The following is a 26,178-nucleotide window of genomic DNA, read 5'->3' on the forward strand; positions in this document are numbered from 1 at the left end:
CCCACAATCCCCTCCAACATTCACTGTTGCCATTTTTTGTCATTTTTGCCAATTTGCAGGGTATAGGGTGAAAACTCAGGGTTGCTTTGATTGTATTCCTTTTATTATTAGTAATATGGAACTTTTTTTTATGTGGTTGTGAATACTTTGCAGTTCTCCTTTTGAGAACTGTTTGTACATATCCTTTTACCATTTATCTACTGGGAATAGGCTATTAGTTTTAAGTATATTTATTATTTATATATCTTGGATAACAAACCCTTACAGGAGAAATTTGATACAAAGATTTTTTTTCCCATTTGACAACCTCCCTTCTTATTATAGATGCATTAATGTTGTCTGTGCAGAAGCTTTTCAGTTCCAAGTAATTAAAGTTATATATTTTATCTTTTGTAACTGCCTCTATTTCTAGTTTGGCTAAGAAAACTCTTACCCATGGCTGTAAGAGGTATACAATGTATTTCTCTTCTATTTTTTTTATAGTATGATCTTTAATATTATTGTCAAAAATCCCTTTAGACTATATTGTGGTGTCAGCTGTTGGTCTAAGCCTGCCAGACTGCTTTCCAGTTTTTTCAGTATTTTTTTTTCAACCAAATGGGGGTTATTCCCTAGGTAATGTATGTTTTCCACTTTATCAAACATTGAGTTATATTGTTTCTATAATTAATTTATTTTTAGTTTTCAACATTCACTTCCATAAACTTTTGAGTTTAAAATTTTTAAATCTCCCTCCCTGCTTCTCTTCCCAAGAAGGCATGCAATCTGATATAGGTTCTACACACACATTCCTATTAAACATATTTTCACATTAGTCATATTGTAAAGAATTAGAACCAATAGGAGGAAACACAAGAAAGAAGAAACAAAACAAAACAGAAGAAAAAAAAAGAGCAAATAGTATGCTTCAATCTGCATTCAAACTCCATAGTTCTTTCTCTGGATATGGATAGCATTTTCCATCATGAGACTTTTGGAGATGTCTTAGATCCTCACATTGCTTAGAAGAGCTAAGTCTATCAAAGTTAAGTCATCGCACAACATAACAGTACTGTGTACAATATTCTCCTGGTTCTGCTCATTTCACTCAGCATCAGTCCATACAAGTCTTTCCAGGTTTTTCTGAAGTCCACTTGCTCATCATTTCTTGTAGCACAATAATATTCCATTACATTCATATACCACAACTCATTCAGTCATTCCCCAAATGATGGGCATCCCCTCAATTTCCAGTTTTTGGCCACCACGGAAAGAGCTGCTATAAATATTTTTGTACATGTGGGTCCTTTTCCCATTTGAATGATCTCTTTGGGATACAGCCCTAGAAGTGGTATTGATGGGTCAAAGGGTAAGCACAATTTTATAGCCCTTTCAGCATAATTCCAACTTGTTCTCCAAAATGGTTGGATCAGTTTATAACTCCACCAACAATGTATTGATGTTCTAATTTTCCCCTATCTTCTCCAACATTTATCATTTTCTGTTTTGCCATGTTAGCCAACCTGATAGGTGTGATGTGGTACCTCAAAGTTGTTTTGATTTGCATTTCTCTAATCAATAGTAATTTAGAGCATTTTTTCACATGACTATAGATAGCTTTAATTTCTTCATTTGAAAACTGACTGTTCACATTCTTTGACCATTATATTGTTTCTAAATCTCTCTTGTGTAGTCTATTCTATTGATCTGTTTTTTAAATCAGTACCAGATGGTTTTGAAGATTGCTGTTTTATAATATAGTTTGAGGTCTGGAAGGGCTATTCTCCCTTTTGTCCTTCTTTTCCTCATTTCCCTTGATAATATCTTTGTTTTTAAAATGTGTTTCTTATAAACAAAAGATTGTAGGGTTCTGTTTTCTTACTGAATTGGTCACTTTTTTCTTTTTATTGAAATGATTAATCATTCACATTTAAAGTTACAGGAGTTGGGTTTATATTTTTCTCTATCTCTAATTTTTTTTAAAAATCATTTTTTTGACTTCTGCTGTAAACATAATATTTTGTTCCTTCAGTTAATTTAGTATTTTTTTTTTTAAATGTGGCCCTGTTCCCACTAGCTTTCTTCCCTTTATCCTGATCCCTTCTTCTTGTTTTTTTTTAACCCTTTCCCTTTAGGGTTTTGTTTATTAATTCCTCTCTCTCTTGCTTTTATCTGGTTATATATTTCTACCCCTTCTTTTTTCCTCTCAGTCAGATAGATTTCACAACTTTACTCTCCTCACCTTCAGCTAGTCCTGTTCCTTATGTTTTTAAATTTCCTTTTTTTTTGTTTGGTGCCTCTTTTGAAAAGAGATTTCTTTCATTCTCTTCATTATCCCTTTGTTTACTCTAAACTCTCATTCTCTGATCCATGGCTCCTATAATCACCTAGTCTCTCTCTTTTCTCTGTATTCTTCATATAATCAAAACTTCCAAGTTATCCATTCCAGGCTCTGACCTCTAGGCACTTTCCACCACTGCCTTGTAGGGCTTACTCCATGGATTCCCCTTTTCTCTTTTGCCACACTCTCAGAATGATGCCAATTATTGGAGGTGTCACAAGTGCCCCATGCCATGGTAAGGCAATGTCCCTCTCCCTCTTGTTGACGTTTCCCCCCTACATTTGCCTGGAAATCTTCCTGGGTCCATGTTCTCCCAATCCTCTAGGTACAGTTGCTCCCAGGGGTCCCAATTCATACCCCTCACAGGACAAGCAGACTTTTCAGGCATCAAGATCTCCGGCCTCGTCCAGTATAAAGTCCTCACCTTCCTTTACTGACAGGAACATCCATCAGTGGAGCCCCTTCCCATCTCCAAAGTAAGGCTGCCTTCTTTTCCTTCCCTTTTCAGTCTTTCCTCCCCTTCTCCTTACTCATCCCCCTATAGATTCTTCGGTTTTGGAAACCACAGAAGTCCCCTTCCCTTCATTCTAGTCACTCACTCCTCTTTATTCTCCTATTCCTCTCTCCTCATTTCATACCCTATAGTATTGTAAAGTAGTACCACAAAAGAAGTATTCACCTATAGAAAAGATGCCTGTCTCTAAGGTATTCCAGGTTCTCTCCATAATATCCTGTCTGCCTCTTTACTGTTACCTCTACCAGATTTCTATCTTCACTCCTGTCTTCTTGCATACACTTAGAAATAAGTCTCTTACTGGTCTTTCTATTGTCACTCTTGCCATTGTTTTCTATATTTATTCATTCCGTCTGCATTTCTGTTGTTTGGGGTGTTCAAGATGCAAATAATCTTTTCAGGTCTGGTTTTCTTTCTAAAATATTTCAAACTCTTCTTTATTATTAGATGTCCATTTTTTGTCTTGTATGGTTAGGCTCAGATTTGTAGGACTGGTCACCCTGGGCTGCAACTTGAGTTTTGGTACTTTTCAAAGCTTATTATTCTAGTTCCTTCCCCTTTTTCTCACATTTATGGAATAGTCATGTTATTCAAATGTCCTTTCCTTTGAAGGAATTTTGAAGATCTTTTCCCCTACAGAACTTCTTCCTGAATTGAACTGTTAAATTGAACCCACTATGTATCTTGGAGTTTGCAGTATTGTTTTTTTTTTTCTTTTTGGAGTTGATCTTTCATTTTCTATGTTTAGAAGTTCTGTGTAGTTCCCTTCTATTATTTCCTTCGTTATGGCATTAAGGTTTTTTGTCCTATCATATTCTCCTGGGAGATGTATGATCCTTAGACCATCTCTATGCATCCAGTCTTCAAAATCTGTATGTTTTGTTTACGCGGTGAGTATGTTTTCTTTTGAAGTTCTTGTTTTTTGCTTCTTTTCTTCTAGATTGTCTTTCACTTCTGTGTATTTGCATTGCTAAACTATTGTTCTTTCTTTTGTTTCTTTGGTGAGGCTTAGCATTACAGATTGAAGTTTTTCTCTTCTGCTTATTATTTTTGCTGTGCAGGACATAAATTCTGCTCCTGTAATTTTCATTTCCTTTTTAAACCACTCAGGAATAGTGTATTGTGGTTCCATGTTCTCCTAACTTCCACAGGGTCCTCAGTTTTATCAAGTGTTAGATCATTTTTCTTCATTTTGCAGTATTTAGTTACAGATGCCTGCACTAGTTTACTAGATCTGGAGGCCACATTTCCTTCTGTTGTTACTGTTATTCCTGTTGATTTATCTATTTATATTCAAGGTCTTTGAGAGTTCTTCTTCCTATAAAATTTGGTACTTTCAGTCTCTCCCCCACCCCCCTCCCCATTTTCCTTATTGCTTACTTCTGACTCCCTTTCCTCTGACTGTGGTTTCCTCAGGGACTGAATTTTAAAGTGTCTCAGCCTTCCCCTAGTTCACCAGCCTAGGTCTCTGCTCTAACTGACTTTTGGGCGTTGAACTGGCCCTAGCTGGATGCTGTGCTCTTCTTTACGATCGGTGGAATGTGGCGCAATTCCCTAAATGAAGTGTTTTGTCCTGGTGACCTGTCCCCACTCCTTCTGTTGCATAGTTCTATGACCTGGCACTGGCAGTTTAGATCTTTACAGTGTTGGTGCTTCCAGGTTGCAGACCCTGATAGGCTTTTGCTACTGAAAGGCTATGGCCAAGCTGGCTTTCCACAGCCTGGAGCCAAAGCCTCTGCGGCACTGGAAAGAGGAAGGGGGGACTGGAATATAGGGGTGGGTTTTGTACACCTCTGTGGTGTCCTTGGATCTTCTAGTGTGGCCTTGCTTCTGGTCATGTGGGAAGTGGGTGAGGGCTGCTGAGTGATCTCAGGGTCAGTGGGCATTAGTTCCTAGGTTTGGGTTTTTTTTAAACCTTGTTTTGGATTCTTTATGTCCTACACCACAGAAACAGCTGAAGTTGCTTTACCTTTATCTTTGGGGCATGATTGCTGTTTTGGGGAGGTTTGAGAGGTTGTGGGGATTAGAGGAAATATTTAGTCTACCATCCTGTTGCTCATGTTACCTGAAAATAGGGGAGAACTTTCTAACAACTAGAGCTGACCAAAAATAGACCGGATTGCCCCAAGTAGGTAGTGAGTTCCCTTTACTGAAGACCTTCAAGCAGAGACTGGATGGACACCTATTAGAAATATTATAGAAAGGATTCCTTCATGGGTTTGGACTACATGACCTCTAAAGTACCTTCTAACTTGATTCTTTTAGCACATTATACTAGCAGGTAAAAGGGCTTGGTTTTATCCCCAGCTTTACCACAAATTAGTGGTATGACCTTGGGCAAGGCAATCAGCCTCTCTGGACTTCAGGTATCTCTGATGTAAAACAAAGGGGTTGGACTCATACCTATATTCTGTGAGTTGATATGATATTGCATAGTGCTTTTGGAAGGAGGAGACATGATTTTCTGCAAAGCAATTCCTGTGAGTTCTTTTCTAGGGTTATGAAGGGCAACATAGTTTAGCTAAACTTAGAAAACGAGATGAGAAAAAACATAGGGCTAAGAATATGTATCCTACTATGTTTGTCTTCCCTGTCATCCTTGTCCTTTTCTAATTTTTAAACTGACTTACTTGCTCATTCTCATTATGTCTAAATTCTCAGCTTTTTTTTCTCTACTCCATCCTTCCCTCCTCTAATTTGCTTCCTCACCTTTTTCTTTGTCTGATTTTTTTTTTCTCACAGAGTTTCTTACTTCAATTAAGGTATTTAAATCTGTATGTAATGTATTTAGTTTCATAATCTTAGAAGTAACTCTTCAAGCAACTTATGCTGTTTCCCAAAGAAAGCAAAATCTATTTATTCCAAAAATCCCCTGCTTGTATTCCTCTCTAACCTGTGGCTAGGCAATGACAAAGTCTAGATTTGGGGTAACTTCTGTATGTTGTTTTGGAAATGTTAGGTGATCTCAATCCACAAAACACACAAACATCAGTAGGCAACAGAGCATACATCTGCATAGCACTTGAAGTATTATACAGTGCTATTCAAAGGCAGGTTAGTATCTTCAAAGTCCCTTCTAACTCTAGGATCCAAAGATATATTTAAAAAAAAATACAACCACCAATATACAGCAAATGTAAGGTAAAATAAATTTAAGAGTCTGAAGTAAATTCTATTTATATGACAGTGCATATGACAAACATATAAGTTATTTCGTACTGTACTTACAAACACTGTTGGTTTGGGTATAAATATATTTTCTTCATTTTCTTTGGGTAGATCAACAGGATTTGTTGTCACAGTCATAATTTTTGTCTCATTTTTAGAAGCAGGTAATTTATCCCCACAGTGCCTGTTATGCATATTAATTAGAGTCTGTTTCATTACTGCCAACTCCTGTTGAGTAATAGAGTAAGAAAATATGAAACAATGAAAAGTACAATTATAGAAGCCTATCATTAATTTAATCAAAAGCATTTATTTTAAAACTGAAAATGAGGAGGAAAGCATGAAGAAAATATAATTACATAAATGAAATCTATGGAAATAATATAAAAAGCATAAGCCGTAATAGGATTGTAGAATCTTATGAGTTGAAAGGGACCTTAGAAATTTTCTAGTCCAATCTCTAATCTGAAATATGAAGTACACATATATACGCCTCACATATTTTGTGAATTGTCAATATCCTTTAATACATGCTATTAAAATAACATCATATTAGTGACAAGTTTCTGCTCAACGGTTTTGCTTCTGTGTTAACATTTAGCTCTTGAATAGTCTGGATTTTATTACTATGTTTTTAGTTATATAGGAGTTTAATTTTTTTTTCCCTTCTGAATCACAAATGTAAAGCTGATAGGGACCTAAATATTCATCTGGTCCAATCCCTAATTTAACATTTGAGGCCCAGAAAAGTTAAGTGACTTGTTCAAGGACACACAGGTACTAAGTAGCAGAATAATGATTCAAACTCAGGTCTTGTGACACCATGTGCTATTTCCATTGCACTTCTGCATCACTTCTTATTACATTGTTTGTTTTGTTTATTTCACTCTTAACAACTTGACTTATCAAAATGCTGGCAAAGTTTGGAAAAGAAAACAGACATGGTCTAAGTATTTCTAATTGGCTATTTATTAGCAATTTTAGTAAAAGTTTGTAAGGAGAGGTTGATACTCCTGGCTCAAATGTGGTTTAGAGGATGCCTATGTATTTTTTCTAATCCTACTATTATTTCATTGTTCAGTAACTTGGGCAACTGACAGGTGGTTTTAGAAGTTTTTCCTTACAATTCAAAGAGCCTGTGCTGAACTTCTTTGGGGCCAGATTAATCTGTATTATTTTATGCAATGCTTATACAAAGTTGGAAGTCACCTGAGAGGTCAATCAGTACCTAAACAAGAATCAATCATGTCTATAAATATTGCTAAAAAAGTTATCTACTCTCTGTATGAATACCTCTAGTAAGGGGTAACCTACTACATTCCAAGGCATCCCATTTCCAGTTCTGGGTAGCTCTAATTGTTGCTGAGTTTTACATACACTGGACCCAAATATCTCTCTACAGCTTCTATTGAATGCTCCTTTTTTTATTCTGTGGTTGGAACAAGTCAAATCCTCTTTCTAATGACAACAGTTCTTAGGTCTTTGTGGTCAGAACTCAAGTGCTCTGTTTGAAAATGCTTAGTCATTGTGGATGTTTCATGGTTCTAAGTAGAGCTAATGACAGTATAGGTATGATAAGCTGTGATGGCTATTGTCTATAACAGAAAGAACTTTCTCTTGTTCATAATACTTGAAGAAAGCTGTCATATCCCCTCTTTTTTAGGCTAAACACCCCCAATTCCTTGAAATCATCTCTGTATGGCAGGTTCTCCAGTCTCTTTACTATCCTATTTGCTTTTTTTCTGAATTCAATACAGTTTGCCTATGTTTTTCCCAAAATGTGAGAATAGAATTGAATACCTTAGAAATAGTCTGAACAAAGAAGCATCTAGAAGAACTTTTACATCCCTTGTTCTAGACACTATACCTCTTTTAATGCAGTTAAGGTAGTATTAGTTTTTGCTGACTACCATGTCATAATGCTGATTCATAGTGAATCCATTAAACTTCTCAGATCTTGTTTCACAGGAGCCACAACTAAGAGGTGTACTTGTGAAGTTGATTTTGTGAATCTAAGCATATTACTCTATACATATCCATATTAGATTTTTTTAAAAAGGGAATGTTCTGGGGGCAGTTAGGTGGCGCAGTGGATAGAGCACTGGCCCTGGAGTCAGGAGAACCCGAGTTCAAATCCAGCCTCATACATATAACACTCACTAGCTGTGTGACTCTGGGCAAATCACTTAACCCCAACTGCCTCACCCAAAATAAACAAACAAATAAATAAAGGGGGCAGCTAGATGGCGCAGTGGATAGAGCACCCCCTGGAGTCAGGAGGACCTGAGTTCAAATCCAGCTTCAGATACTTACTAGCTAGCTGTGTGACCCTGGGCAAGTCACTTAACCCTCACTGCCTCCAAAAGGAAAGAAAAAGAGAAAAAGGGAATGTTCTAGCCCGTAAGATCTTTTTTGAGTCCTGACTTTGTCAACCAATGTATCAGTTACCCACACTAGTTTTGTAAGTGTGACAAGTATGGCTTCTATGATTTCATTGAAGTGTAAGGCCAATGGCAGATCTCTAGGGGGTGAGTTTAATTTAATTCCTGTAGAGACCTTTCTTCAAGTTGACACTGATGCATTTCATTGAGCCAGTTCTAAATCTACCTAACTGTGCTATCACTTAGCCCATGGCTATCTTGTCCATAAGTACAGCATGAGAGACTTGCATTGTCAAATTCTTTGCTGAAATCTAAGTATAATATATCTGCAGCATTTCCCTGATATACTTAATGCTCCTGTCAAAAGTAGAAATAAAGGTCGATCTTTGTCAGAAATATGTTAAACTCACTGCAGTCTAGTTTAGAAAAGTCACCTTTTTCTACATTTTGAAAACTGGGGTTAATATTTGCCCTTTAGTTTTTTAAGGTCAAACCACTTTAATATATTTCTTTGAAGGAGAGTACAGAATGTTCCATAGTAATTTTTAAGATTTAGTGTTTCTGCAAGTAATTTCATAGAATCGTATGTAAGCACTGATAATCTAGTCAGAACCCACTAGTCCAAAAGATCAGAAATTCTGCTCATATCAACCCTATTTCTTATTAATACATCATTGAGTGAGCATTTTTCCCACTCTCAATCCCTTAATGATGGAACTTTGATCCCATATTAGGTCAAGAACCAGTAGGGTAGAACCACAGAATGACTGGGACCTTAGAGATCATGTAGTCCTTCATTTTACAGAGACAGAAACTGAGATCTCAAGTTAGAAAGTGTCCTCTCAATCTGTAACATCTTTCCAAATCTCTAATCGACCCTTAGAATTAGGGTTGGGGTGACAGCCCTAGCAGTGACTCAATGATCAAAATCACCGGTACTTTCAGCACTCCAAGACAGACTATGTATGGGGTCTGAGGACAGCTTTCCAGTCTATTAGTTAAAAGAGATCTTGGTAGTCACAATCTTCACTTCTTTCCTAATACAGTTCTGGGCATACTATATCCTCCCAAACTTACACATACTAAAGCTTCCAGTGCTCACTGGACATAGTGGCTGTTGGACAGATGACTAACTCACTCCAACACACAGAGTGATGACACACCTATCCACTTCCCTATTTTCTTCCTCATTAGCAGCAGCAGAGATGAGTTCTTCTGCCTCCCCAGACCCTCATTTCATCCTTATAATTAAGCAGCATCAGTGGTGAAGGATAGTTTACTTCTGTTATGTACAGCAGCCACCATGGCTTATTTTTCCATATCTATACCATCATTAGTGAAATGAGAACAATGAACATTCGCTGGCATTGTCCTTCTTCAGGACTGGGATATAAACTAATCTCTTCCAATCCACTGGCTGCTGTTGTGTTTTCCAAATTTGCTGGCACACTGAGTGCAGTACTTTAACAGCATCATCTTTATTTATTTATTTTTTGTATTTGTTAGTCTTTATTTTTAGTTTTCAACATTCACTTCCACAACATTTTGAGTTCGAAATTTTCTCCCCACCTTGTCCCTCCCACACCGCAAGACAGCGTGCATTCTGAATACCCTTTCCCCTAATCTGCCCTCCCTTCTATCTCCTCTGCCCCTTCTCTTATCCCCTTCTCCTTCTATTTTCCTGTAGGGCAGGACAGATTTCTATACCCCATTTCCTGTATATCTTATTTCCCAGTTGCATGTGAAAACAATTTTTAGCATTTGTTTTTAAAACTTAGGGTTCCAAATTTTCTCCCTTCCTCCCTCCCCACCCACCCTCATTGAGAAGGCAAGCATCTAGAAACAGGTTATACAAGTAACAGCATCATCTTGTAGGGGTTTAAATAGCTCAGCTGGAATTCCATCAAGTCTACTAGCCTTATTGTTAGCAATGCTTCTTAAGATTCACTTAACTTCATTCACTGGGATGTCTGGCTCTAGATCAGTAACCACACCATTGTAGTTACGTAAATATTAAGTTTTTTTGTGTATTCTTTCTTGTCAGTTCTTCTTTATCATTTCTTAATATGAATTCAGAGTGTGAAAGGCTTTAAATGCAAAATTAGGAGGGTATTTTTTTCCTAGAGGCAGTGGGGAACCACCAAAACCTGTGGTAGACAGAAGTCTAAGAGAGATGAAAGGATATGAAAGACAAAAGTAAGTGTGGTGACTGTGTTGCTAGAGATAAGGGGGTGGTTGTGAGAGATATTGCAGAAGTAAAAGTGGTAAAACTTGGGAAGTGAACAGATATGGTAGGGGTAACTGAGAGTGAGTGAGAATGAAAAGCTGAAGATAAACCAATCAATCCTAAATAAATAAATAAACATTTACTAAGCTCCTATGTGCCCTTGGGGGTGGGGGGGATGGGATGGGAGGGGACATGCAAACAAATAAATACAAAGCAACTTATGTATGGGATAAATAGGATATAATGAACAGAGAAGGCACTGGAATTAAGAGGGATTGGAGAAAGTTTCCTGTAGATGGTAGGATTTTAGTTGGGATTTAAAGGAAGTCAGTGAGGTCAGTAGTTGGAGCAGAAGAGGGAGAACATTCCAGCCGTGGGGGACAGCCAAAGAGAATGACAGTCAGTTAGAAATGTCTAATAGTTTGTGACCCAGCACCAAGGCTGGATATGTAGGTTTGATGATCATCTACATCAGAAGTATAAAACTTCACAGACCACATGCTGCCCTTAGAACTCCCAAGTGCACCAACCAGATTAAAATATAATTGGGAAATGTTCAATAAAGTAAATAAAAATACAATACAACATAATATTAATTTCCTATTTGAGTTTGATACCACTGATGGAAATCAACATGATAATTGAACCCACTGGAATGGCTAAAGTAACTAAATAACACAGTATAGAGAGAAAAGAGGGCACAGGATAATTAGGAGGCATTTCACTGATGATTCAGGAAAGGAGACTAAGTAGTACTGGTCAGACAAGTCAGAGTAGAACCAAGAGGGAACAATGTTATGAAAACCTAGAAAGGAGTGAGTATTCAGGAGGAAAGGTGGTTAAGAGTGTCAAATGATGCCGGTAGGTAAAAAAAAGGAGAAAGATTGAAAACAGGCTATCAGCTTTGCCAATTAAGAGATTTCTGTTGAGTATTTTCAGTTGAGCAAAGAAGTCAGACGTCTCATTTTGGCAAAAGGCTGAGAAGCGAAAGGACAGCAAGCGGAGGCAACAAGTAGGCAACTTTTGTCAGAAAATATGAGTGTTGAGGACACAGCGTGGTGTGTTCCCAGGGTTAGGAGATGGGGAATGGATGATGATTTAGCAGAAGACACTTTGAGAAAATCCTCACTCAACATCATAGTCTGATTTTTAGGCTATTTTTGACACTCTCTTACATCATTTAATCATTTAGAGTCCTACTCTGATGCTTACTGTGGTGTGAAAGTACCTGGGGTTTTTGATCTAAGAAGATCTACAAATCTGAAAATGAGTTGTTGTTTTTTTCCTTTTCTTAATACTAAAATAAAATTTATGTAAATGGGTTGAGAGAGAGGTAGAATTAGGATCTGGGGTTGTAATCAAGAAAGAAATGCATTAGCATCTGTGTAAATTTATTGCTATCTTCTATAATTATCTTCTGCAATAATTCCCATACGCATTTGTACTATAAACTAGTGTTACTCTTAGCTACCAGGTCTCTCTGGTTGGCCAGGAAATTGAGTATTTTTGAGCTAAGGTGTTTTCTGGGCTCTTTGGGCCTCTTTATTGTGTGCCTCTTCTGTATGCACTTCAGTCATGTTTATATCAGTTAAACTTCTCTAAGAAATGGTACTAATCAGAATCTATTTATTTATTTTAATCCACTTCTCATTTCAGAATTAATAGCTAACTTAAACAACTAATCAAATTCTTCTAATCTTTACCTTTTTTTCTGATTTGGTGTCTGACCTCCACTTTAACATGGCTACATAGAACATAAACATGTTCTTTCTAGAAATGATGACATCAATAACTAGGTGTTTCCTGTCTGTTAAGAAATAGTAATTTTAATTTTCTGTGATATTGTTTAGTGTTTCTTATGTCTATTGTTTTCTAATTATCTTCTTGAAGAAAGTATACGATAAATAGAATGACACTTAATGAAGCGTCTACAAAATGTTGGCCTCTTTCATTTCTTGATCCCAAATCATATTTTTCCATGTATTTCACCATGTACTACCTCTGATAGCCACCTTTACAGTGACGTTATTGAATATACCAAGGTATATATCAGCCTGATTTAAAAAATCTTAAAATTCTTTGAACAATTTCTCTGATTCTTTGTGCTTTGCCAGAGACGTTGGCTACAAATATCTTTATGGTACCGCAGAAGCACTGTGGATGATCAAATCTCCCCTGAAATGATGTTTCTTATATATAGTCTTTGGATGTACAATAAAACCATCTCTGCCAATTCCTTTATTTATCTTTTGGAGAACATGTGGGCCAACCTTGTATTTAGCTACTTCTACATGCATTTTAGTTTTATAGTGAGAATATCAATATTGATGTGCTTCAGTTCTTTTAGTTTAAAAAGTACCTATAGTTAAATTAATATTTATTATTTAATATTTTATTTCTCCCAATTACATGTAAAAACAATTTTTAACATTTGTTTTTTAAAAATTTGACTTCCAAATTCTTTCCCTCCCTCCTTTCCCTGCTCATTGAGAAGTCACGCATAAATTAATGTTTATGAACATAAATACTGGGTTATCCTTAGCAACCTATGTCTCCTTATCCATCGCTCTGTTCTCATTACTGTGGCAGTGGAAGGAGGCCACACTGAATGGAGGTCCATTCTATAATTTTCCTTATTTAATATGTTATTATGGCCAAATAATTAATCACCTAGTACTCAATCTTCTGCTTAGCTAATACATGAACAGCTAATACATGAAATCTGTCAACAGTATGATATTCACTACTGGTTGTAGTATTAACTAAAAAATAGCATTGGTGGAAAAAATGAGATTTCAGAAAGCTTGGCATGAGATTAAACTTTTCGATGAAACTAAAAGGATGATTATAATAATAATAGCTAGCATTTATTTAGCACTTTACATATGTGATCTCATTTGATCCTTACAACTACTAAGGTAGATGTTCTTATTATCCTCATTTTACAGATGAGGAAACTGAGCCTCAGAGGTTAAGTGATTTGCTCAGGGTCATGGCAAACAGTCCTATCTGAGGCAGGATATGAATGCAGACTTTTCTGACTTCAAGTCCAGTGCTCTATCCATTGTGCTACCCAGCTATTTCATGATAAATAAATTCAACATGTAACAAATTTGCTAATGATTTTGTAGTGATCTATATTTATCATTAGAGACAATGGAGGTACCACATTTAGCCCCTTAAGTCTTTAGTAACCAATACATTGTAGGATGAAGAGGAAATAGCTCTTTATTTTTTCTTCTTTAAATAGTATTTTTTTCCTAATTACACATCAAGACAATTTTTAGGATTCATTTTTACAAAATTTTGAGTTCCAAATTTTTCTCCCTCCCTCCCCCTCTCCTCTTCCTAAAATGGTAGGAATAGATTATACATGTGCTATCATGTAAAACATATTTCCATATTAGTCACAGTTGTGAAAGAAGAAACAGATCAAAGGGAAAAAACCATGAAAAAGAATCAGGTAAGTGAAAAAAATATGTTTTGATCTGCATTCAGAGTCCATCAATCAGCTCTTTTTCTGGATGTGAACAGCAATTTTCCTCATGAGTCCTTTGTACTTGTCTTGGACCATTGTGTTGCGGAAAAGAGCCGAGTCATTCATAGTTGATCATCCCACAATATTGCTGATACTATGTACAATGTTTTCCTGGTTCTGTTCATTTCATTCTGCATCAGTTTGTACAAGTCTTTCCAGGTTTTTCTGAAATCTGACTGTTCTTCATTTCTTATACCACAGCTTGTTTAGCCATTCCCCAGTTGATGGGCATCCCCTCAATTTCCAATATTTTGCCACCATGAAAAGGGCTGCTACAAACATTTTTGCACATGTAGGTCCTTTCCCCTTTTTTATGACCCCATAGGGTACAGACCTAGTAGTGGTATTGCTGGACCAAAGGGTATGCACAGTTTGGTTGTCCTTTGGGCATCATTCCAAATTGCTCTCCAGAATGGCTAGATGAGTTTACAACTCCACCAACAGTGCACTAGTGTCCCAATTTTCCCACATCCTCTCCAACATTTATAATTTTGCTTTTTTTGTCACAATAGCCAATCTGATAGGTGTGAGGTGGTATCTCAGAATTGTTTTAATTTGCATTTCTCTAATCAAAAGTGATTTACAGCACTGTTTCCTATGCCTGTAGACAGCTTTCATTTCTTCATCTGAAACTGCCTGTTCATATCCTTTGACCATGTATCAGTTGGGGAATGGCTTGTATTCTTATAAATTTGACTCAGTTCTTCATCTATCTGAAAAATGAGGCCTTTATCAGAGACACTTGCTGTAAAGATTGTTTCCCAGCTTTCTGCTTTCCTTTTAATCTTGATTGCATTGGTTTTATGTCTGCAAAAGCTTTTAAATTTAACATAATGATCTATTTTACATTTCATAATGCCCTCTATTTCTTGTTTGGACATGAAACTGTAACTCACTTAACTTCTTGAAGAATTTGGATGCAATGCCACTTGGTATGTATGTTTGTATTGCTATTACTTCATAGTCTATGGTGTCTTTTAGTAAGATGTCGTTTCCTTCCTTATCTCCTTTAATTGGATCTATTTTTGCTTCTGCTCTGTCTGAGATCAGGATTGCTACCCCTGCTTTTTTTTATTTCAGCTGAAACACAAGATTCTACTCCAGACCCTTGCCTTTACTCTGTGTGTCTCTCTGCTTCAAGTGTGTTTCTTGTAAACAACATATTGCAGGATTCTGGTTTTTAATCCTTCTCCTATCTGCTTCCGTTTTATGGGAGAGTTCATCACATTCACATTCACAGTTAAGATTACTGTGTGTTTCCCTCCATCCTATTTTTCCTCCTGTTTGTCCTCTCTCTCCTTCACCCCTTCCGTCCTTGACACATTTTGCTTCCGTCTACCACCTCCTCTGGTCTGCCCTCATTTCAGTCAGTGTTCCTTCCCTTTCACCTAATTTTCTCTCCTCTTACTTCCCTGTTGGGTTAGAAAGATTTCTATATTCAAATGATTGTGAATATTATTCCCTCTGTGAGCCAATATTGACAAGAGTAAGGATCAAGTGATGCCTATTGCCCAACCTTCTATCTTTTCCCCCACTGTAATAGGTTTTTTGTGGGAAATGACTCTTTAGAAGATGAACATGGATAAAACATATCTGGGCCTGATCAAGAACAAAGACAGAAAATGCATGCTGAAGGTGATTTTGAAAGAAATAAGGGATCAGTTTCAAGATAACTCATGGAAAGAAATTCTGGAAGACGAGGAAAATATACTAGCAGTATTGTCCCTAAAAGATGACCAAGATGATATATTATCAACTACTCATCCATGATCCTACTTGCTTATTTCTTCTATATTATGCAAGGGTATCTTTGACAAAAATATTAGAAAGAAATGGGTACATTTTCAGAGATGATTTCCTTCCTTCCTTCTCCCTCCTTCTTCCTTTCTTTCTTGGCTAGTCCACTTTTTTTTTTAAGCAGATCATTTAATAATGACAGAATTGATGGAAAGCTGATGGGAATACAAGATTGTGATGTATTTTTTTTTTATTTGTTGAACTACAAAGATCAAATTATTGATCTAACAGATCAAAAGCTATTGAAAGCTCTTGATGTTAGAACAAAAATGTACTCATAGACATTCTCCATCCATAACATTTCTCATTTTTTTATTTTCACATCATACAAGATTCCTTGAGCAAAGCAACTGCAATTCCCTGATAATTGTGGATGTGGAAGGTTACAAATATTGCTAAATATGTTAGTTCTGATGAACTGCTTTTCTGTGTTTCTTTTAGAGTTTTTGTTATAAGATGGTTAAGTGGGTAAGGAAGAGGGAGAGATATTCAGAATGTGATTGGAATCTGGGGCGGGGTCGGGGGTGGGGGGGAAGATGCCCATCAACTGGAATGAATGGCTGAACAAATTATGGTGTATGAATATAATATAATTGTGTCAAAGGAAATAATGAAAGAAATTTTAGAGAAGCATGGGAATACTTGTATGAACTAGTGCAGAGTAAACTGAGGAGAGAATAATTTACATTATAATGACATTATAAAAATGAATAATTTTGAAAGATTTAAGAACTGTATCAATGCAGGGACCAAATATGACTCCAGCAGACCAATGATGAAGAATGAAACCCACCTCATGACAGAGAGGTAATAGACTCAAGGTGAAGAATGATACAAAATTTTGAACATGGCCAATGCAGGAATTTATTTTGCTTGACTATATATATTTTCTTTTTTTTCCCCCAGCCAGATGGGGAGAATTAGAAGGGAGAGAAAAAAATACTTGATACCTGAAAAAAATTAATTAAAAAGGAATAAATGTGATATAAAAACAAAACACCAATAGAAGAAAATAAAAAACTTAAATTCCCTGTAGCTGGTGAGATCCTTTAGATATTTTTATTTGTAGATAGCTCATATTACATGAATTTAATTATACTTCATATGCCAATGATAACCAGATCTCTATGACCATCCCAAATCTTACTCCTGTGCTCCAGTCCTGCCATCACCGACTTCCTTCTCAACATTTTAGATTGGATAGAGTTATCTCAGAATAACAATATTCATAACCAAGCTCATCATCTTTTCCTGTACATCCTCCCTTTTTCCAGCTTTTCTATTATTATGAAGGGTACTACATCTTTCTATAACTCAGTGTCCTCCTAGATTTCTGACTTGCTCTCACTGAACAGATTGAATTTCTAATATATGAGAAAGATACTGCAAAGGAAAAAAAAGGTTTTGAAATGAAATACTACACATACATACACACACACACACAGTTCCCCTTATCTCCACTCACATATGTCCTCATCACCTCTTGCCTGGACTATTTTAATAGGCAATTAATCTACCTCAAGTCTGTCCTCACTGCAATCCCTACTCAGCTATAGTAGTCAAAATGATTCTCTTAAAGTGGAGGTCTAACCATGTTACCACTCCGCCTCATCTTCCCTCCCCAATATACTCCAGTGGCTCTCTATTATCTTCAGGATCAAATAGAACATCCTCTGTTTGGTATTTAGAGCCCTTCACACTTGCCCCCTTCCTACCTTTCCAACCTCCTTACACTTTACTCCCCCTTCTTACTCTATGATCCAGCCACACATTGTCTTACTTGCTGTTTGCTGTGTGTGACGTTCCATTTCTAGCCCCTGTGCCTTTGCCCTGACCCTCCTCCCTGCCTGGGAATGCTCTTTTCTTACCTCTACCTCTCAGCTTTCCTGGTTTCCTTCAAGACTCACTGCAGCAGATTTCAGAAAAACCTTGGAAAGGCTTATATGGACTGATGGAAAGTGAAGTGAGCAGAACCAGGAGAACATCGCACCCAGTAACTGCAACACTATGCGATGATCAACAATGAATGACTCAACTCTTCTCAGCAATACAATGCTCCAAGACAATTTCAAAGGATTCATGATGGAAAATGCTTTCCACATCCACAGAAAGAACTGATGGAGTCTGAATGCATACTATTTTCACTATTTTTATTTCTTTTCATGATTTTTTTCCTTTCGGTCTGTTTCTTCTTTCACAGCACCACTAATATGGAAATACGTTTTACATGTTTGCACATAAATAATCCATATCAAATTGCTTACCATTTTAGGGAAGGAGGAGGAAGGGAGAAAATTCAGAATCCAAAATTAAAAAAAAAATGTTAAAAATTGTCTTTACATGTAATTAGAAAAAATAAAATATTATTTAAAAAAAAAAGACTCAGTGCAAATCTCATCTTCTGCAAGAAGCCTTTCCCAGGCTTTCTGCTCCCCAGCCCTCTGCATTCCCTCTAAGATTAGTTTCCATTTACAATGCCTATATCTGATATTTATGTAGTTACTTGCAAGTTGTTTCCCTCATTAAAATGTGATTTTCTTAAGAGCAGGGTCTGTGTTATTGCCTCTTTTTGTATCCTCATGGCTTAGCACAGTACTTGGCACAGAGTAAATACTTAATCCCCAGAATACTGCAAAACCTCCTCAATAAGATCTATAACCTCTCAAAAGAAATCTGCCTAAAAATCTACACATGAAAAACCAAAAGGTTAAAGGATACTTATTGTCCATACTACGATAGAAGTTTAGAAAGGTAATATGTATATTTGGACAGGCACTGCAGTCATCCGGATAGTGAAGCTAGTTCAAAATTGAACAGGAGGAAGAGAAGAAGCTACATTGTATTTAAGAAATTGTGCAGTGCTTTCAGTGATCCAAAGCTATTTTTTGGCTTGCAGATTTTAGCTTATTCCCACAATTGCATGCCTGAAAGTAGTATAAAAGGTTATAATCCAGAAAATATATGATCAAAAAAAGAGACTGGCTACTCATTTAGGGAATGATGGATGAAAGAGGGACAGCCCAGTATTGCCTTGGTACCCTGAAAATGTTAAAAGACTTACAAAAAGGCATACTGTTATTTACCTGGATCTGCTGTGAAACACCAGAAGATGCTTAAAATCTGAGACCTACACACTCATCCCCAGGATGCTGAATGTGGACTGGAGAGGAACCGCGGCCTCATTACATTCTAACTCTGAGAGTTGGCTCATATAAGTCACTGAATGATACTTACTCATTTTACCAAGCCTATAGGAGAAGGCTGAGTTTTCACTGCACTTTGAAGCCAGGATAATAACACTAGCTGATATTTATGCAGTCTTATTTCTGTCTCTCTCCACCCCTCCCCCTCCCAATATTGTGGGATCCCTCTCTGCTTTTGCTCTTGTTATTTAAAAGATCTCTACTCCTCCCTGTTAGTATATCCTGCCTTGCCTTCTGATTGTTTCTGATGTCTATCCAAGAAAAATTTTAAGTTCTTAGAGGGATAGTTTTCTACTTATTATCATTTTATTCTTATGGCATTTTCCATGATGAGATATAGAGTACATAGTATATTTGGTAAAGTTTAAAGTATTGTATAAATATGAATTACTAAATAATAGGCTTTCAATAAATATTTGTTAATGATTTTTAACTGCTGCTCCTTTAGAAATGGGATAACACAGGGTCTCTCAGACACCTGTTTCTTTTTCAGATGGTGAGAGGCAGGTAACAAATGATTGCTTTGTTACCCCACTAAAAAACTGCAGTGATAGTACTCAAGTTTCCTGTGAAGGCTCCAGGAAGTTGATGAGTTAATAACCTGGGGGGAATACCACTTCCACAAGCTCTGGGAGGGAGCAGTCTGAGGCTGGCTGTGGCCCCTGATACTACTGACACACCGGTGGCCAGTTTCCTGGGTGACCACCCTCCTAGCAATTGAGGTTCTTTTCTGTCTGCCAAGAAGAACGGCACACAATCCTGCCACTCTTCAAAGTGTTGTGCAAAACAGAGGCAGGAAAAAGCAATGTATAGCAAAGAGAAGCATTGCTGGAGAAAAAGTCCCCAAGAAAATTTATGCTATTACTCAGTCACTCAGTAGATGATTCTTTTTATAGGGAATTTTATTGAATAGGCCAGAAAGTTATTTTATTGATATTTAACATAATTTAGGTTAGAGTAGTCTGAAAGACTTACAACATGTTAACATTGTGATCCCTACAGTATGTCTTCTATGCATTTTTATTTTTCCTTTTTACTCCGTTATCTAAGTACATTATTAACTACTTTTGTTTCTTTTTACTTCTTGTGTCTATTTGGCATCTTTCATTCATATTCATATTTTTCATTTTTATAAGTCTATCTTTTCTCAGCTAGTGCTTTTTTTTTTTCTTGCCAAGCAATCAGGTTAAGTGACCTGCCCAGAGTCACACAGCTAGTGAGTACCATGTGTCTGAGGCCAGATTTGAACTCAGGTCGTCCTGATTCCAGGGCCAGTGTTGTATCCACTGTGCCATCTAGCTGTCCCTTTAGTGTTGTTGTTTTTTTTTTAAACAACTCTGGTCTGTTGCAAGTTGTGATGTTTGATGAAGCACCAAAACGACTAATTACACAATATAAAGTAATATAAACAATTCCGTATTAGAATCCTATTCCAAAAAATTAGTATCAGTATAATACGATTCTTTTTTTCTTGTACTTTTCAAAAGTTTACAGGTAGAATTTATATTTACTGCCACGTCAAACACATGAGGAAAGTACAGTAAGTATAAAATAGTAAGTGATTTACTAATATGACTTGTATAGTTTGAGTATACTACTGATGATATAATTAGGATCAATCACAAAAACTTTATTACCCTATCATAATGAACATGAGGTAGACTTAACATGCAATTCCTGTTATGCAAATTAAAATGTAAAATGGCTGGAAAACTAATGTATGGCACTCTAGGATTATATTTTTGTCCCAAACAACTTCTCGAGAAAGCCAAATCACTCGCTTGGAGTCAAAAGCGCATGTCTTGGTCATTTAATATTAACTATTTGCATAGTGTGGTGGCATGTTAAAACAGCTCAGCTGCACAGCAGCTGCTTAAGAGGACGGCATAGTTGATGCCAACATGTTGCTGAAAGTTGTAAACTCTGCAAAGATGTTGCCAAGGGGATACATAGACAGCATTTCTTGATGAAAATAGCTCAGACAAGCATAATACAAACTACGTGCTCCATCAGTAGAAATGAAGCAATGTTTCAACATTATCAAGTACTTCTATATATGATCTTAAATTGTACATTCAACTATAGTGACTCACAAAAAAACAGATAATGCTTTAGTGGTACTTATTTTTACATAGGTCAAACCCCACTAATTTTCACATGAAGTAAAAAAAGTACAGTTAACTTTAGAAACTGAAACTCTGAAAAAATTAATAACAGAATCTTACACAGTATTCTGAATATTTTTAGATAACATATTATGGGAGTAGCATCAAGATGAATTTTCCCCAAAGATTAATAATAATAGGTAACATTTCTATAGCACTTGCAGGCATTGTGCTATAAGTACTTTACAATTATTACCTCATTTGATTCTCACAATAACCCTGGGAGGTAAGTGCTATTATTATCCCTATTTTACAGATGAGGAAACTGAGGTGACTTGCCCAGGGTTAAAAATCTGAACTCAACTTACTAGCTGTGTGACCCTGGGCAAGTCACTTAACCCCAATTACCTAAAAAAAAAAAAAAATCTGAACTCAGCTCTTCCTGACTCTCCACTTTGCATCCAGTGCCCAGCCTAGTTTCAACTCCAAGAAACAAGATATCCTTCCCAGGATAAGCTCATTACTTCTAAACTCACCTCCATGTGGCTAACTCAAGCCTGGACTGACTCCGCCTCCCTCAGCCTCCTTTCTCCTCTATTTGGAGGATTAGAGAGCCAACTACCAAACTCTTCCCAATATTTTCCTTTAGAGAGGGCAGAAACTGGACTCTTGGGTCACTCCATTTTGTATCTGCTGCTCAGCCTTGTTTCAGCTCCAACGAACATAATGCCCCTGAGCTGGGTACCCCCTGGGTATCCCACCCACTCTCTTCCCTGACCTCTTCCCTGACTCCTTTTGTACGCTGCCTCCCCCTTTAGATTGTAAGCTCATTGAGGGCAGGGATTGTCTTTTTAAAAAAAAAAATGAATTGTCTCTCCAGTGCTTAGCACAGTGCTTGATATGTTGTAGGTACTTAGTAAATGGTTATTGGATTGGATTCACTCTAGGCTCAGCATTCTTTCTATACTAGTGCCATTTAGGTGATACTTTCTGTGCATTTTTTGATGCTAACAAGTATGTAATATTTTGTGGAATATGACACCATTTAACTTCAAATACCAGTGCCCCTGGGTTTTACATAGACGTGCAAAGCATTCTTATAGAGGGAGTTTATGGCAAAATTTCCAAAGAATACATATCAGGATTGGCCTTTCATAAGCTGTTGTTTTATATCACAACAAGGTGCTTCTTAGGATTCGGACCATAGGAATGTAGATTTAGAGCTAGAAGGGACCTTACAGATAAATCATCTAGTCCAACCCCCTCATTTCACAGATGAGATTACGGGAGAGAGGCTAAACGACTTGCTCCTGGCCACATGGCAGTACATAGCAATTAAGATATGAATCTATGGCCAAATTCAGCTCTCTTTTCAATAGACTATGCTTCTAATTACCTGTTCCCATGTTCAAGATGAACTTGGATTGATTCCTACTTCAACAGGAAGAATACAAAAGGTCTAGACCTGAGACAGAGAGTGACTTCCTTCTTGCCAGCTATTCTTCCTGCTTGTTTTGCCCTAAATTTTTTTTTTAAATTCCTAGTCCTTAATTGATCCTTGGGCATTAAAACACAAACAGACAAACAACAACAACAACCACAACCACAACAAAACAACTATCTTTTTTGGTCTGTTGTTGTTATCTTTTTGGTTCCTAAACTTTTAACTACCTCTATTGCTCTGTACAGGTACATCTAGTGCTGAGGTAGGGAACCTGTGGCCTCCTTTGACCGAATCCAAACTGGAATCAGGGCCGCCCTTGAGTACCTAGAGGGCCACAGGTGGCCTAGAGGCTGCAAATTCCCCACCCTTTCTAGTCCCTGTCTGTTTGACTACTCTGACCTATAGCACTGCATTGAGGTTCAGTGTTTGGGGAGGGCAGAGAAGCAGCTTATTCTGACGCTGACCCTTTCTGTGCATACCTAGGCCATGGCTTGCCTATTGTGTTTCTTATCCCACTACAAACCCTTAGCTGTTCCATTCTCTACTCTAAACTGCTTATCCAGACCCTAATTCTAGCTTACCCAGTGACCCTCCTCTGGATGTGGCTCACTCCCATGAGTATCTTTTTATCTCTCATTCATATATTTATCCTACCTCTGCTGGTTTTAGCTCTATGACCTACAGTCTGTGACCTCCTGTCACCTACAGGCTCAGGTATGAAAACGAGGTAGCTTCCATTATATTACGGTAGCAGGATCTCATATTATTGTCAACCTATTATTTCCTGAATCATCATAATATCACAGAAAATCTGACTTCTGATACTGAATGATTTGTAGATAAATACACCTTAAGATTTTATAGCTTTGCACTTCTGATAGTGATTTTGTACTTTCCACTTCACTACAACTTTGTAGAAATGCTTATCATTATATTTTATTGTGTATCAGATTCACTTTCACTAATGTTCTACTCTAATACCTCAATGTGGTTTGGAGGTGACCTTAGGTTTTTGAAGACTATACTGGTGGAGTGTGAGACTTGGTGGGGTGTGGGGGTGGGAGCTGTTAAAGTTCTGTAAGACTGGGAGCTTTTGAATTGCTCTGTGACAAAACAGCAGTCGGTCTGCCTGGAGAAGGAATCTGTAAGAGATGGGAAGTCTGACAAAGCTCAGAAAGAGGAACATCAACATTCACTTTGTTTGTAAAAGAGCACAAAGCTAGACAAGGGCACAAACCAGTAGCTGGCCTAAAAGAGAGCAGGGCTGGGCAGTATCATAGATAGTCAGAGGAAGATAAAGTCTGCCTGTGAGAGAAGGGCAGGACAGTGGTACAAACCCCATGAACATGGGGTCATGGAGAACTGGTGGAAGCTGGTAGTAAGTAAAAAGAAATACAAAGAATTTAAATAGGACAGATCTAAATTTCTGTCTGGACATTAGGAACTCTCCTAGCTGGGGACTCTAAGCTGTTATGATTTTATTAATAACTTTCTGTCTTATATAAACTCCTTAACCTAGCAAAGAAACTGATACAGATAGATTAGGGGCCATGCTGCCTCAACGATGAAACAAGCTCAACTTGAAGTTTGTTGTAGCTAGAAGTATCTGTTCAAAGGGGTGAGGTTTCAGGTAAAATTCCAACAGATAAGGGGACAGGGCGTAGAGGAGGAGACCAATGTGAAAGCTATCAGTTAAGCAGCCTCTCATGTTTATAAAGGATATGCTAAAAAAAAAGTTTTTAAGAATCTACCTTGTCCTGGCCTCGTGTTAATCAGAACATAAATTAAACAAATTCACTAATTCAGCAAACATTAATTAAATGCTTGCAGTGTGCAAAGGGGAAGTACAACACATAGCTTATCCTGCATCTGTGCATCATATATGTGTAAGTATATATAGGAAATGACATATACACAAATAAGCATAAAGGTACATGATAAGAACCTAGAAAAGGTGAAAGTGCTATATGAGGGACAGCTCAGATTAACAAAGGTGGACTTGGAATTTGAATGGGGTCGAGAAGGACCGGAACAATTTCAAGATATAAAAACATGAAGATTAATCTACACGAATATTTTCTCCATCTCTTTATTTAGTCTAGACAATTAATAAAATAAAAAAACAAGCCCTGATTTGTAGCATTTGCTGATTTCTGAGGTGTAAATGCTCACAATGAAAACTGAACAATCTTCTCTTGAGGGCCAGTTGGAGCTGGTTTCAGTACACCCCTGGTAGGAGACAATGCTTCAAGATTATGGAGATCCTTGCATGTCACTTCAAGGCACTTGCACTTTTATGCACTTTATTTAGGAGGGACAGGGATGATACACGTACATAGATAAATAAACACAAAACAGATCCAGGGGCTAAGGGAAGACCACTGGGGTTGGAGAGGTGGATATCAGCCGAGGCCTTGTGTTAAAGGTGGCAGTCCACCTGAACCATGATTGAATCCTGAAGGGATCTGGGGCAGGCCAATAAAACTTTAACTGCTACAATGCTTTCCACAGTTTGGGTTCTATAATTCTATACTTCTGTTAAAATGCATATAAGGATGGGTTTGCTATTTAGAATTTTGTAACTACAAGTGCTATTCTTCATTCTGGGGAATGTAAAGAGTTGATATTATTAGTTATAGAAAATGTACCTGCATAGACATTTATGTATAGCTATAGAAATGAATAAAAGCCTTTTCTCCCTATTATGGCATTTATGTATTGGAAGATTATTCTGCCCTCTCCTCAGTTATATCAGTTAGCATTCATATTCAGAAACCCAAGGGGGTTAAAAAAAAAACAACCACATAAGAACACTCAAAGGTCAGTATTTTGGCACCTCCCTGAAAATTTACAATTCAGGATTCTCTGGGAAGATTCATGGCCATTTAAGTTGGCTAGTATCCTCTAACATTTCATTTCTTCATTGCTTTCACTCTTAAAAATCAGCTGAGAATGCCCCCCTTTTTTCACAATTATAAGTTTCTAAATAAGTGGTTCCTTTGGACTCATATGATTCCTGTAGTTCCTGTCATCAAAAATAAGACCCTTTATACCCACCTTGTTAGCTAACCTGGAATAAATCAGGTGGAACTCTAGTCTTATATGTCTATTGCCCTCAACCAATAACTAAAGCATCATTCTGGAAATGAAAAGTAGCAGATAACACTTTGGTGGCCACATATCACCACCCTGGACATGCCTTTCCTCTCAAAAGTAAGGAATATATCTAACACCTGTGAGAGACAGGACTTTTCTTACATAAAAATATAAAGCTGGTAAGCCATCTTTGAATAGCTGGGGAACTGCTACTATATCCTCCCAATTTGGTTGCAACTTTGGAGGCCCATACCATCCCACTCTCATCTCTAGCCAGATGTAAAGAAAATCTTTCAATCAGTTTCTTTGGACACATAAATCTTGTACATTGGTTTTCTTTTCCTCTCCCTGGTATGGCTGCAAAGTTATTGCATAATGACTTATT

At 37.2% G+C, this 26,178-nt stretch overlaps 1 protein-coding gene across 2 annotated transcripts in view; it reads right to left on the reverse strand.

Moving 5' to 3' along the window:
• Positions 1-26,178, reverse strand: part of PIBF1 (progesterone immunomodulatory binding factor 1) — a 298,482-nt gene that overhangs the window by 12,868 nt on the left and 259,436 nt on the right. Inside the window, exon 17 of one of the 2 annotated variants that reach the window (XM_027844510.1) lies at positions 6,063-6,230. The exons of the other annotated variant lie outside the window; for it this stretch is intronic. Coding sequence (XP_027700311.1) covers positions 6,063-6,230 — 168 coding nt within the window. The remainder of the gene's footprint in view (positions 1-6,062; positions 6,231-26,178) is intronic. 2 annotated transcript variants of the gene reach the window in all.

The sequence above is a fragment of the Vombatus ursinus genome, unplaced genomic scaffold, assembly GCF_900497805.2.
Source record: "Vombatus ursinus unplaced genomic scaffold, bare-nosed wombat genome assembly UNPS02014942.1, whole genome shotgun sequence".
NCBI lineage: Eukaryota > Metazoa > Chordata > Mammalia > Diprotodontia > Vombatidae > Vombatus > Vombatus ursinus.